The 14,138-nt window shown below is 35.2% G+C and overlaps 2 protein-coding genes across 2 annotated transcripts; one reads left to right on the top strand and one right to left on the bottom strand.

Annotated features, from left to right (window-relative positions):
• The first annotated feature begins 231 nt into the window (after nt 1-231).
• On the top strand, nt 232-9,146 carry LOC135079413 (secretory carrier-associated membrane protein 1). The gene is made up of 8 exons (XM_063974072.1): nt 232-445; nt 520-621; nt 934-1,065; nt 2,633-2,837; nt 5,177-5,435; nt 5,782-5,899; nt 6,554-6,715; nt 7,781-9,146. Exons 1-7 carry the CDS (start codon nt 389-391, stop codon nt 6,707-6,709), a joined length of 1,029 nt encoding a protein of 342 aa, XP_063830142.1. The 5' UTR covers nt 232-388; the 3' UTR covers nt 6,710-6,715; nt 7,781-9,146.
• A 56-nt stretch (nt 9,147-9,202) lies between these two features.
• On the bottom strand, nt 9,203-11,800 carry LOC135079410 (pre-mRNA-splicing factor RBM22). The gene is made up of 7 exons (XM_063974070.1): nt 11,527-11,800; nt 11,385-11,438; nt 10,648-11,141; nt 10,388-10,561; nt 10,160-10,302; nt 9,940-10,052; nt 9,203-9,837 (listed from the first exon to the last, which is right to left on the bottom strand). Exons 1-7 carry the CDS (start codon nt 11,578-11,580, stop codon nt 9,643-9,645), a joined length of 1,227 nt encoding a protein of 408 aa, XP_063830140.1. The 5' UTR covers nt 11,581-11,800; the 3' UTR covers nt 9,203-9,642.
• Nucleotides 11,801-14,138: the final 2,338 nt, after the last annotated feature.

The raw sequence follows: 14,138 nt of genomic DNA, 5'->3' as shown, positions 1-14,138 counted from the left end.
TAATCATCTGATTCTTCTCGACAGGCCACAGGATAAAACGAAAAGTAGGTAATCAAATTATATTTAATTCAAGTACCTATAAGTGCTTAAAAAAGTGTATCATGTTTTGTACAATATCATCCACAACCAATACCACCAATACAATACCACCATATCCAACACACTCTTAAAATAATTTATTTCTGGGTCTTTCATAATGACTTTTTTTTTTAGTCATGGCAACACCTATGAAGAACTGTCAATTTTCGTCACCATCAGCAATCTGTCATATCGGTCGATTTGTTATCTTCTTGTGAGCTAAAAATACGTTAATACAATTAAATAAATCCTTTGTCCTGTGTTAGGTGGTCTAATAATATAAAAAAGTGGCGTAAACTACACATAAATCATGTCGAAATTCGAAGATAACCCGTTTAGTGATCCAACCATAGACAACCCCTTTGCTGTAAGTACCTTTGCGACGAAGAAAGGGGATTGTTTTCATTCATTTGTCGCATTATTTCGTATGTTTTATTCCAGGACCCAGCGGTACAGCAAGTGGCAAGAAGTACTAACAATGCTACGCAGGGTCTCGACGATTACAATCCTTTCGACGGGCAGCAGAATGCAAATCAGAATACGGTAAATGTTGCCCATTAGTCATGTAGTTCGGTGGGTGTCGATAAAACTTGCAACGATTGAGATAATAATATGCTGTGTAGCTGATATCAAAGTCGCCCAACAAGTTTGCTGCCTAATAGGCTCATAATGTAATGTATGGTCATTCCATTGCATGCTACATTCTTGAGATTTTTTCCTACTGGCCTTAATTGTAGAGATCTCTTATCAGCAGCATAGTTTCCCGTTATTTTCTGTGCTAATTAATTTGATAAATACATATATTGAAGCTAAAAATCTGTGGATGTGTTGTGTAATGAGCGATGTGGATTGCAGCCAGCGCAGCAGCCGACACAGCCTGCGATCATGCAGGCGGTGTCTCCCCCCAGCAACACACAGTACGCCCGGCCCGCGCAACCTCAGCCGCAGTCACAGGCTCCACCCAACTTCACCACTGCAGACTTTCAGGTATGTAACTTAGCTTGTAATAAGTCAGCTGATTAAATAAAATAGAACAACCATTATCATATTCATATACACCAATCAAATAAGTACCTCGAATACTATAGATACAAGTACTAAAAAATATACCTAATATGGATAGCTTTTATGTATTCAATGGTTTTTACAACCTGGGTATAATTAGAATGATTTATTAAGAAATGCTTCATAGAAATAGGTATTGAAATAAAAAGTTGTGTTATCTGTGTTTACGTATAATAGTACAAGTAGATGCTCTCTAATTGAGCATTTAATGTCACTGCATTGCACCGTAAATTGCAATGTTTACAAAACAATATTAATTCCAAAGTTTTTGTGCACTCTCAGATTTATCTGTATTCATTATAAATAAAACAAACATGAGTAATTTTGGCGTGTGTAATTTTTTTCATTAAAATTAGAATGCTTATCACGGGTGACAGTTAAACACCAGAATTAATTCCTAATCAAAATAGGAATAAAAGATAAGACACTCCAAAATATTGTTATCTGCAGTGTATATTTCGTTTTGTAAATTGATGAGTCACAATATCATCACATTACAGCTTAACAAATTATTTAAAAAAATACTGTTTTTAAATCTATTTCACCTTCACATTTACATTAACTTTCTTTAAAAATGACTTAAAGAAAGTTACTAGGTCACTAAAATCGCTGATAATAACTTCTTCACTGACTATACTATGTATATTAAAAAAAGTAATTATTGTTAGCACTTTTAAAAAGTCCAAGCTGTAGTACTCAACGCTCATCTAGAAAATGTCCTCAAACCACTGTGTGATTTACTGTGAATACTTTACATTGCATGCTATTAACACGCACTTTGCTTTTTTACGCACAAAAGGAGCTGAAGGTAAATGAACCCAACGTTTAATTATTTTCGTTGTAAAATATTACTTAAATAAATGTATTTATTATCATTCTATCAATTAGATTGAAACTTACATAATGAATATAATTTTAACTGGTTGGTGTAATACTGTCATTTAGCACTTCATAACACTAACATGTTCATCAATTAGATGTAATTAATTATAGAAAGTCAACACATGTTTTAACAAATAATAGCTGTTGTTCAGTACATTAGTTTCATTTAGTGCACTGTTTCCAACTAGTCCACTCGTAGTTTCGAAGTAACGTAGCTAAGTAATTGAAATGAATGACTTCCCTGTTTAACTTTTGAGTGGGCTGACACTCTAAAAAGAGACAAACTTACGTTCTAGTCGTGTCTGTTATCTGTGGAGTAACTAAGATTCTAGTATTCATATTATGTTCTATTTAACTACAGTGTTTATTGAAATTGCAATTCATCATCTATGAAACTAATGCCCGTTTTCACCATCAATCCCTAATTATTAAGTGACCCCTATGAAATCAAAATGCCCATTGTGTGTTACCATAGGGGTCACTTAAAAATTAGTGATTGATGGTGAAAACGGGCATAAGCATACTATCGCTCAATCATCAAACATTCCAAGTGTAAAATTAGGCTCTCACAGTGTAAATAATGACGTTATCCGAAATCGAACTGCAGAGAAGACAAGAGGAATTGGAACGTAAAGCTGAGGAACTAGCGAGGCGCGAGGCTGAACTAAGAGCGGGCTCTGCAGGCCGCCGCAACAACTGGCCTCCCCTACCCGCCTTCTGTCCTGTCCAACCGTGCTTCTACCAGGACATCAATGTGGATATTCCCTTGGAGTTCCAGAGAATTGTTCGCCACTTGTACCATTTATGGATGTGTAAGTATAAGAACAAAGTAATAGTACTTTCTAAATTGGCCTCTTTAGATGATTGGAGAAGACATCTGTCTGTTGATATTTAGTAACTTTAGAATGTTATTACATAGGGGAGAGTTCGGTATATTGTACCGCCGGGTAAATTGTACCACCCTCATATTTCGTAAAGTATTTATTGAATGTCTGTAACTGCAACACTCAGCGATACACAACTAAATTCAATTAATATCGGCCATGTGGTTTTTGCCGTGACAACAAACACGTGTGTTTTATTTTGAAAAGTATTTTTTCATTGTTTTCAAGTAACTTTTGACAATACATGTTTAGTTTGTAATTTTGTTAAATTTAATCACAGGGTGTTTCTAATATATTATTTAGAAGCGTAAATTAGTCTGGATTACAGTTATTTGAAACATTTTTCGGTATTTATAAGCTATATTTTTTACCGATTTTTTAAAAGCACTATCACCAGGCCTGTTCATCTCCGCGAGTTTACATCGAAAACAAAACACGCACGATTGCCCCCTACAAGAGTACTATTCGACAAGGCCTCACATACGAGCGAGCATTGACTCACGCACGCGTATTCTTGTGTATGATGGAAAAAAATAAAGAAAATGGTGTACTAAATACTGTGCAGTATTTAACTGCCTAAATAATAATAAAAACACAGAATGTACTTTTTTAAGTTGCCTGAAGACACTGAGAGGTAAATAAGTAGTTAATATTATTCATGATAATTCATTCTAAATCATGTATTTCCTCCGCCATTTTCTGCAGATTGGCACCTCACGTCACATCATTTTACCGAAGTCAGCCCTATAGCTTCGGCGCAGTACCGATCACTGACGTTTGTCAACAAAACTTCTGACAAACTTGCTTGACTCTTGAGACAAGCTAAATTACACCATATTGTTAATGACATTGAGCATACATTTTTTTAAATACCTTCGCGAAGTAAAACTTCTGTACGTAGTACTTATTATTATTCTGTGCTATCACCTAGTCGGCTAAATTGTACCACATCAAGTTGTATGGAACTTTACCAAAGGATTTTGAAATTTTTTTTAGTAAATCATATTTTGAAGTTATAATAGCGTAGTTATGTTTGACTAACAATAAATGAAAGCAAAAGACTGGCAAAGTAGATTAGGCACAAGTGTGCGTTACGATAATTGGATTTACAAAACTTGTACTTAAAATCGTGATAACGTGTAAAACAATATCGATTGTCTATGTTATTAACTACTGTTCCTTTTCGTTTCCTAATCTGTTAAGAATGTATCGTATAATATTTTGCCATAGTTTTTTTATAGGCTTGAAATTTATTGAAATCCAATTTAGTAACCCTGTGGTACAAATTATCGAACCGGTTGGCTAAATTGGACCGAAGCTCTGAACTCGTACTTTGTTGATTTGTGCTAAATATACAACAATCATGGTAATTAATACTTATGAAATAGTAAGTTGAATAATGTATCTTTTATTATATACCATGGACATTAGCAAAAACAAAAGAAAACTATGTGTAAAATGGGATTGAAAAAAACTGGTCCAAATTAGCGGACTCTCCCTTACTTTGATCATTATTTGTTTATGGTAGTACAATACAGTATCCACCTGCAATCTTTCTACGTAATTACAACAGTAAAGAAATTACTTACCCCTGTGTTACTTGTATATATGACTTATCATATAAATGTGGATGTTATTTAAAACTTAAAAGTGATGATTCATATCATTGTTTCGGGCAATGTTGATAGATAAGTAGAAATTGATATAGGTGACATAAAGACACATTCTTATCAGAGATAATAATATAGTGGTCAATAGATGAGGACTTCAATGGCATTGGAGTCCTCATCTACTACGAGATGCATAAAGCTAGAAACTAGGTCTTTTTGCAGAAACTTTTTTCAACATTCTAGTAACTCATTAATGGGTGTACTGAATGCACCTTTCAGTACACCATTTGGAAAAAAAACAGTAGAGAAAAGCTTTGGAGCCAGGCCAATGTGTGTGGAGTTTAATCAGATTTTAGTCGCTCTTAGAATACCTAGTAAGTCCTAGATCATATTTCTAGCAGGGAAGAGCTACCTTTAGGGCTATATTTCACCGGGACACCATAGCGGCGCAACCAGTCGCCGCTACCAATAAAATGTATACAGCTTTGCGCAACCAAACGGACACCAGGTGAGTAACTCTCTATAGAGCTGTATACATTTTGTTGGTAGCGGCGACTGGTTGCGCCGCCATGGTGTCCCGGTGAAATATAGCCCTTACGTGCACCCTTTGGTTGGTGCCCATCACATTGTATCATTAATAAGACCCTTATTTTCCAGTCCACGCGCTCATCCTAGCAGTGAACATAATCGGCGGTATCTCTATCATGTCGGTGGACCTCGGCGCATCCACCTTCGGTCTCAGCATCCTATTCTTCATCCTCCTGACGCCGTTCAGTTTCGTCTGCTGGTACCGGCCGATCTACAAGGCTTTCAGAAGCGATTCGTCGTTCAACTTTATGGTGTACTTCTTCATATTCCTGTTCCAAATCATCATAACGGTTATACAGAGCATCGGATTCGAGGATGGAGGATTTTGGTGAGTTATCAATGACACATGGTAGATATTGTAATTTTATTATGTTATGATGCAATTTCATTTATCTTTTGTAAAGTTTTATCTTTCTTATCCGTTATAATCATACAAAATCCAAATCCGAATTTAATTATTTGCACAAAGTTCGATAAAAAATTTAAAATTCTTTGCTTAGGCTACTTTTCTGGCTGCTGAAAATCTAAATTATTCTGGAATTTTTTTAACAAATTTTTATCAAAGTCAAACCACCATTATTTTGGAAGATAGTGACAATTCATCAGGATTTAACGATAGTAAAATTAGTCGTAACACAGCATAATGATGTGTAAAACTTAATTTTTTATTTCAGTGGACTGATCACGACTATCAAAGCTTACAAAAAGAACGTGGCGGTTGGTGTTATCACCTCACTAATCACCATCGGGTTTATAACGTGCGCTGTCGCCGATGTTATGTACATGACTAAGGTAATTATTACTTGAAGAACCTATCAAAATTTGTCGTTTAATTTATTGAAATTTTAAAGCATTTTTATCACTCTACGTGTCACATCAGCGTGTTATAATTTTGTAAATTAACTAGAATGATCGGGGTTGGACTCATTTAACGATTCTTGATCTAACTTATAGAAACGAAGATTTTTAAATTATATGCAAGCTTTCTAATTTGGTCATAATATTGGTTAGTTTGAAGATCAGAACTTAGAAATGACTTCAAAAGTATTTTCAGAGTTAATTTCTAGTTGAACGTAACTAGAGTTCAACTTAAATTGACATTTTTTATGATTTCATCATGTGGTATGACATAAGAAATAACACACACTAACCAATGTAAAACTTTGTAATAAGGTCCAATGATTAGAAGTGTTCTGACAACTCTTAGGCCCGGTTTCCACCAAGGTGAAGTGGAGCAGAGCAGATCGGAGAAGTGTTTTGAATAACCAATCAGATTTCATTATTTCCACTTCTGGTCTCCGCTCCGTACTGTCAAATTCTGTAGAAAAATTCGTCCGCTCGTCATTTCTCTGCTCTGCTCCGCTTTGGTGGAAACCAGGCCTTAAAAAGTATCTCAATTGACTGTCCAATCTCTATATCATTATAAATAAATTACAATCTCTCCAGGTGCACCGCATCTACCGGTCGACGGGCGCGTCTTTAGCCAAGGCGCAGGCGGAGTTCTCGACGGAGATCCTTCGCAACCAGCACGTGCAGACCGCCGCTTCAAGCGCCGCCGCCGCCGCCGTCAACGCGCAGCTGGCCAACGCCAACCGCTACTAGCCGCCGGTGACTAACTGCTACTATGATATAATAAAATATTTAACTTCATGCTGTGAATGATTGAGTCTGATGTCGAATCAGCGGTGCACGGTAAAACCAAAACTGGTTTTTGTGACATCGTCAATGATCACTTCAGATCTTCTCAGCACTTGCCAAATGTTGGTCTCGAAGCGTTGGTAGGGTAAATAGATTATGAGACATGTAGAGGCTCCTTAAGAGCAAAATATTTGACGATTTGTAAGAACTAATAGTCTATACCAGGGTTTCCCAATTTTTTTTTGCCAAGGAAACCTAATTGGTTATACTTTTCCTAGCGGAACCCCCGTACTACTCCGCCCGCACGCCCTGCCTCTCCCTTGTGCGTAAACAAGTCGGTGCGAGCGAACAACGTCGGTCACGAAACGTGGGATAATATTTTTTACGGAACCCTTGCGGCCTTTCCACGGAACCCCAGGGTTCCGCGGACCACCATTCGGGAACCGCTGGTCTATACAAATTAATGAAGAAATTTTGAGTTTGACTGACTTTGATCATTATAAATATTTGGAAATACTATGTAACTTGTTTTAAATAAATAAATAAAATAAGCTATTTGATTCACCCGCCGAAACGCGGCACTGTTAACATGTAGCCGCCAAGACCCAATTACCCGCGCCCGTGTCCACACCCGCTAGTGCAATCTGATTGAAGCCTAATACTCATCAATTGGCGCCACTGTAGAGTAAGGTCCTGTCACTCGCATGCAGCATATGGCACCAACTGGTGAATGCTGAAACGGTAGGAGGACTAACATTTACACTTACCAGGAGGTCGCCACCGTAGAGCGAGTTCTTTGAACTAGGTGCCCCTAGCCACAGCCATGTAAGCTTGGAAATTCTGAAGGCTAAGTCTGTTTCTTTGGTTCTCCTACGGATCTCCACATTTTTAATCCGATCATTTAAAGAAACTTTGTGCACAATCCATAGCCCTTTAGTGGTTTTGAGCCTTTTTATGGATTTATACTTAATAAACAAACTGCGTTATGAATTTTCTTACTTCAGAATGTTTGCTGATACTTTAAATTTGTTCCAGGTATAATAGGATGTGAAAAGTGACTCTGATTGTGAAGTCGACGACGTCACAGAAGTACAGCAGAACTAATGATAGTATTTTCAATAGTTATAATATATTTCAGCATATTTTCCTGAATTTTATATTATATAAATAATAAATAATATTGTTGTATGAATACATTTTGCAATTTATATCGCTACACATGTATTCTACCTCAAATGTTTGATCAAAGTTGATAGATTAACGTATAATCAACATACTTTTTGGCGGTAAAATATTTCGTTTCTTAAATTATAAGATAAATTAATGAGATTCTGCGCTAGCTGAGGTTCGATTAGATTCTTTCATAGAAAATTTAATACAGTATGCTGCATGTTCATTATTTATTATGAAAAAATATTATCAAAATAACAATGCATCATGCTGTGTTCAAGCTTGATATCAATAATTATAAAGTTGTTTAGTTTTACGGCCAAAATGTGATATGGCTGTGTAATTAATTTCATAATATTGTTAAACTTAATATCGTTTGCGCATTTTTTAAATAATGTTATTGAATATTAAGAAATGCTGGTTTGAGACCGTTTAGTTAGCTGAAAGATATTTATTTTAAATCGATATGAGCTTACAGATGCTTTAAACATCATAAGAAATACAAGAATTTACCTTATTTATCCCGCATTCATAATTAATCAATTCGAAAATTGCAAGCCATTTTATAATATTATAGTCACATGCAATCACATCGTGAAATAATCGTGTTTCAAGTAGTTGGTGTTTTTATTACGTTGTTTTGTATTAGTCTAATCATAAAATTATTCCCTCTTTTTCGAAAAGTAGAGTGTGAACATTCCAAAACTTTAATCAATCTGTCGACTTGCAAATTTATAAGATATCGATTTCAATTTCTTAAAGTTCAATAATAATTCATATTGAATTTTTTGGTAAATGTAGGTCTATTTAAATGTTAATTCAGTAAATGTACGTACTTGGACCATTTACTTAATCAATGATCTTTCAAGTAACGAATTTTCTTGCCTTTTATACTTGAAAGATTCCTTCACTGCACAATAATGGTGTAATATAAATAAAGTGTAAGTGACAACCAACTCTTACTAGTCACCGACTACATAGCTTTGAAAATTGACTTTACTAAAACCGCTTACAATATTTATAATTTTACATGACTGTCTTTAAGTAGGATACACTCAGTAAGTAGTATTTATGTATCTGGGCCTAGTGTATGTACTGTAAATTATTTACCAGACCGTCCTTACCCAGATAATGGTAAGAGAAGGCGTGTAGGTTTATCTAAATGTTTACTGTTTTGTAACGATTAAGTCATGTTAAACTTATAATTAATATTAATAAATATAGTTTCAGATTCTATTGTTTCATTTGCTAATTAGGAGTAAGGAGTTCTAAATAATAGAGTTTAAATTTGTGTTCAGACATTTATTATAATTTTATATACAGAATCACACTTGCTTAATATTAACAATTTTGTTATATAAAATAATACATAAGTACTGTTACAAATGTTGGTAACTATTATCCACAATATTTTGGAGTCATAGTTCATAATTTTACAATATACAAATCAAACATCGAACACAATATTAAATTCATTAAAACTTATATCTAACAAAAAAAAGATGAATGGCAAAGCCAAACTAAAAAACTAGATTACAATTTGCGGCGTTGTCTGACTATGGAGATAACTCCGGTGCCAAAGGTGTGTCACAACATGCGACTTTCGCTCCCATCGTCGCCGACAACGGTGAGCCACTGGAGCGATAATCGTCGATCGGCCCGAAGAAAGCCGTGGCGGGTTTCGGTCAGCCGCTCGGGTGCCGGCTTGTCCACCGCCCGGCGATGCACTAGGTCTGGGGTGTATTTGCGTGAGCGTGGGCGCCCAACCGAGCGGGATCCTGGCTAGGGTAGTGCAACGGAAGAGGTGCAGGTGGTGGCGGCGCTGGTGGCGGAACACCACCCGCCCAACCACCCCAAGCGGCCGGCCCGCCGTAGTGGTGCAGATTGAAGAAGTCGTTCGGACGATTCGGCGGAGGTGGCATCTGTTGACAAAGAAAACGAACATTAATAACGTGTCACAAGTCGAAATAAAACAAATCGAATCAATCTCATACTAGAGGCATAAAAAAGTCGATGTAACATACCTGTGGCGGGAATGGATGTAGGAACGCCGGCGGTGGTGGCAGAGTCCCTGGTAGTCCAGGAACAGGCTCCAAAACTGGTGCTGGCTCGTTCTTGTCGTTGATGCCTTGCCGTCCTAAAAAGACAAGAAAAATTGGTTAGTACAGTTAATATAATGACAAAATATAGGTTAATAAAATAATATTCAAAATAAATGAAATAATATACTGAAAGATAAATTACCTTGCGATTTGCCCCATTTGATGGTAAGGCGTTTTCCTCCAATAACAAGTCTGTTGAAAGTCTTCTCAGCAGCATGCTCTGCAGCGCTTCTTGTTGTGTACTGGACGAACGCACATTGCGCCCTCGGCACCAAGGTCAGCGATCTGCAAACACATTGAACATTAGAATCCCATATAACAAAGAGTGAGAAATTAATTAAATTTTATAATTTTCTGGGTTGATACGAACCTAATTTCTCCATATTGGTAGAAATGTCCTCGGAGCTCCTCTTCAGTGATGTTATCAGGTAAGTTGCCAATGTAGAGGGTAGTGACGGTTCTGTCTTCTGGCGGAGGCAACGCTGGCATGGCAGCTGCTCTACGCATTAGCTTCTCTGCTACAGGATCATTCACACCGTAGTATCTGTGAAAAAGCACAATTTATTAGAGAAATGAAAACAAAATGGGTAACTAATACAAAAAGTAATTGTAGATAGAAGGGTTAAGTACCTGTCTTTGATATTTTGGTCTGCAAGAGGATCATCAGGATCTGTTGGCTTCTCGTGTCTGTATGGGCACTCTTCGCCTCTCCTGCATTCTCCTTTCACCCAGAATGAACACACATGGGGTCTGTTTCTCTTGTAGTATGGGGCAGTCCTCGCTAAGCGCAACAACAAGTCCGATGCTCCCTTAGACTTGAGAGCAGAGTTGCTGGGTTGCGTAGAATCAAACTTAGACATCTGACTATCTAAGTTCTGGATGTAATACTCCTTATTCACTTCATTCCGTGGAAGATCATCTTGGATTTTGAGTGCTGCATCTCGCACTTGGATTGGAAGCCCATACTCAAGGTCTAGAAGACAAGTTTGACAGACATTCTTCAGTTTTGAGCACGTTTGGCAGATTTCAGTCTTCTTGAAACGCATCCTCGCTCCAGGGCACCAGCGGAATACAGTGAAGGGACGTGCACATATCTTACACTCCTTGCCATATTTTTCTTTTGTCTGAAACAAAATAATAACAGTTGTAACATCATGATAGAATGAAAACCAAGGAATTAATAGGAATTATACTTTAAATTACTATTAGTAGGGAGAAAAAAAGGAACAAAAATAACCTCCCATCACTTTAAATGGACACAACATTTAAATATACATCAAATAACTCTAGGGGTCGTTATGTAAATGAAAATGTATTACATAGTCAAAAAGCATGCTACAATTTAAAAGGCATATGGAAAAACTTACCATTCGAATATAGGGGTTATCTCCAAGACAGGTCTGGCACAAAATGGGAAAATCCTGCAATAGAAGAAACCTGTGTTAACAATTTGTTCAATTTTCAAATGAAATACAGTAAAAAATTCACACAAAAGGTCAAATAACTTACGGAATCTTCCCAATTCTGACGATTGTAAGTGTTAGTTGATTTCGATACTGCCATTGTGATTCACGAAACACAAGTTCAATTCAACGTTATCACAGTAAATATAATAAAGTTCGTAATAAACACACAGAATTATTGCTTGGTTAAGGCAAAGATCAACACAAAACTGTGGCTTCACTTTTCAGACACAAACAGAATGATGACACCTCGTAGATGCGACCACAGACAGCGCGACCGTTCACGGCTGACGCAACGCACACACTGACGAAAAACGGGTAACGTCAGGGCCTTTTATACCCAGTGATGTCCGCTGCGAGTATTTGATCGAGTGAATGAATCATTTGTTAATCGATAAGTGACTAAGCGATTACAAGCCTTAAGTTGATTATGGTTGTTTTTACTTAATAAAATATAGTAATTACATAACTAATTATTTATGATTTTGCACTTACCTACACAAATATTATAAAGAGGAAAGATTTGATTGTAGGAAGGTATATTTAGACTATTATTTTTTTATTGGCGGTATGAAAGTCGCCGGTTAGGTTAGGCTAGTAATTGAAATATTAAGAAACATTCGCAATACTTATGATTTAAATAATGATTATTTAATATCAACTCAAACATCTTTGAATTTAAAATTTTTATAAGAAAAAAACCTGTAACTTGTATTTAGCCCACCTTTGATTCAAAATTCTTAGGTTAGCTATTTCACTACTTTTAACTGATAATTGTATGATGTATTGTGGTTCAGTAATGATACTTAAAATAGTATGATAGATTAAAAATATTTTTATAATAATAATCAAAATACAAATTGGAGTTTCGTTATCCTACTTAAAAAAAAGCTGCATTTTGCTACCGCAGAACTCCATCAATTTACTATATAAATCACGATTTGGTCCGATAAAAAATGTATTCGTTTAGTAGTTTCGTTTTCAAAGCAATGTAAAAGAAAAAAGTATGTACCTACAAATACAAAACCTTACTCATTATAATAATGTAGGTAATAATAACAAAATCATTTATTAGCAAGAACATGGTTACAGTTTGGTGATTTTGTGTTTTTAATCAATTCCAGCAACAGCATATTAGGTATTCTGTCGCATGCGACGAGTAAAAGTTCTTGTTCTTATTTATTAATTTAAAGACACAACGACAGAATATGTTATAGTTACTTGATAAATATAATTTATTATACTAATGAAGTTTTCTAGACTCAGAAGCTGTTGTTCTACTTAATGCTAAATCAGTCAGTAAACTAAGAATAAAAATTTAATACATATTAGAATAACAATGTGCCTCCGGTTGCTTGTGTTCAATATTATATTGTTTCTGATCAGTAATAAGAAATTCGATAAAGTATTATAGAAAAGAATACATTAAAATGTATTATGTTGTATGATTTATAGGTTTTACATCGGTATGTAATATAATTATTCTGCTTTATCAAATATTATTAGTACCTATCTTATGTCAATTATTACTTTTTATTGCGTATATTTTATTCTTTGACTATCAAAATTTGTATTCGTCATTAATGCAATACATTCGCATAAAGTTATACTATACTAGGTATTATTGTACCATCTGATAACAACATTAAGGCATGTTCATTATTTTTTGTCTTAAAAGTTACAAAAATATTTATGGATCATTAAGTAATTAGGTACTTTAATGTTTTCACGGATTGCTTAATCAACAACGTATCCATTAAGCAACTAAAACACGTGATTACATAAATACTTACGTGAGTCAGTAGTAGAACTTAGTAAGCAGACATTAATAACGTATGTAATTAACTTATTCTTTCATAAAAATAAAATAGACACGTGTCAATTATTCACAAAAATAGATTATACCTTTTGTTTTACAACCTCGGTACTCAAGTTCTTCGAAAATTGGCAAAAATAAGTCTTTGGCGGTATGAAGAACTTTCTTGATTCTAGGAATGAGTTGGATTATGGCATTAGTGATGAATGGCGATGTTTCTTAAGATTTTAAATGATGTATCGTCTAAAATAAGCCTAAATAGTTCCACATTATGATTTATATCATCGTGGTAAAACTTGGAAAAATATAATAATCTCATTTTTAATCCTTCTACAAAAGCATTTTTCACATTGTATTTTGTTATCTTTCTTACACACAAACCCGTAACCACAATACTTTGGTGTTATCTGTGCTTTGGTGAAAGTGCTAATTTGTTGTTAGTCATTCTTACACAAAAGAAAAGTCATTAGTGTTGGTGTTTTGTTATCTTTGTTTCAAAAAGCCGTAACAAAACTATGACGAATGTTTTAAAAGTGTAAACGTTATCTGGTGTTTTGGTTATTCTTACACAAAAGAAAAGTCATTAGTGTAGGTTTTGTTATCTTTGTTTCATAAAGCTATAACAAAGCTGTGGTGAATGTTTTGGAAAAATAAACGTTAACTGGTGCTTTGGTTATTCTTACCCAAAACTAAGTCATTCATTTTTCTTGTAATTATTTGTATATTTTCTTTCAAGAAGCCGAAAGTCGAAACCAAACTTGTATACTACAACTAAATATAAAAATTATACAAAAAATATTTTCTACACAAAATAAACATAATTAGGTAAAAGTGTTTTGTAA

The sequence above is a fragment of the Ostrinia nubilalis genome, chromosome 16 (assembly GCF_963855985.1).
Source record: "Ostrinia nubilalis chromosome 16, ilOstNubi1.1, whole genome shotgun sequence".
Taxonomy (NCBI): Eukaryota; Metazoa; Arthropoda; class Insecta; order Lepidoptera; family Crambidae; genus Ostrinia; species Ostrinia nubilalis.
The sequence above is the reverse complement of the archived record's forward strand: the minus strand, read 5'-3'. Positions and strand labels throughout refer to the sequence as shown.

Coding starts and splice junctions, on each gene's coding strand:
- LOC135079413 (XM_063974072.1), top strand. CDS start 389: ATGTCGAAATTCGAAGATAACCCGTTTAGTGATCCAACCATAGACAAC. Junction 5,436..5,781: donor TTCGAGGATGGAGGATTTTG/GTGAGTTATCAA, acceptor TTTTTATTTCAG/TGGACTGATCACGACTATCA. Junction 5,900..6,553: donor ATGTTATGTACATGACTAAG/GTAATTATTACT, acceptor CAATCTCTCCAG/GTGCACCGCATCTACCGGTC.
- LOC135079410 (XM_063974070.1), bottom strand. CDS start 11,580: ATGGCAGTATCGAAATCAACTAACACTTACAATCGTCAGAATTGGGAA. Junction 11,142..11,384: donor ATAACCCCTATATTCGAATG/GTAAGTTTTTCC, acceptor ATTTTGTTTCAG/ACAAAAGAAAAATATGGCAA. Junction 10,303..10,387: donor TACCAATATGGAGAAATTAG/GTTCGTATCAAC, acceptor ATGTGTTTGCAG/ATCGCTGACCTTGGTGCCGA.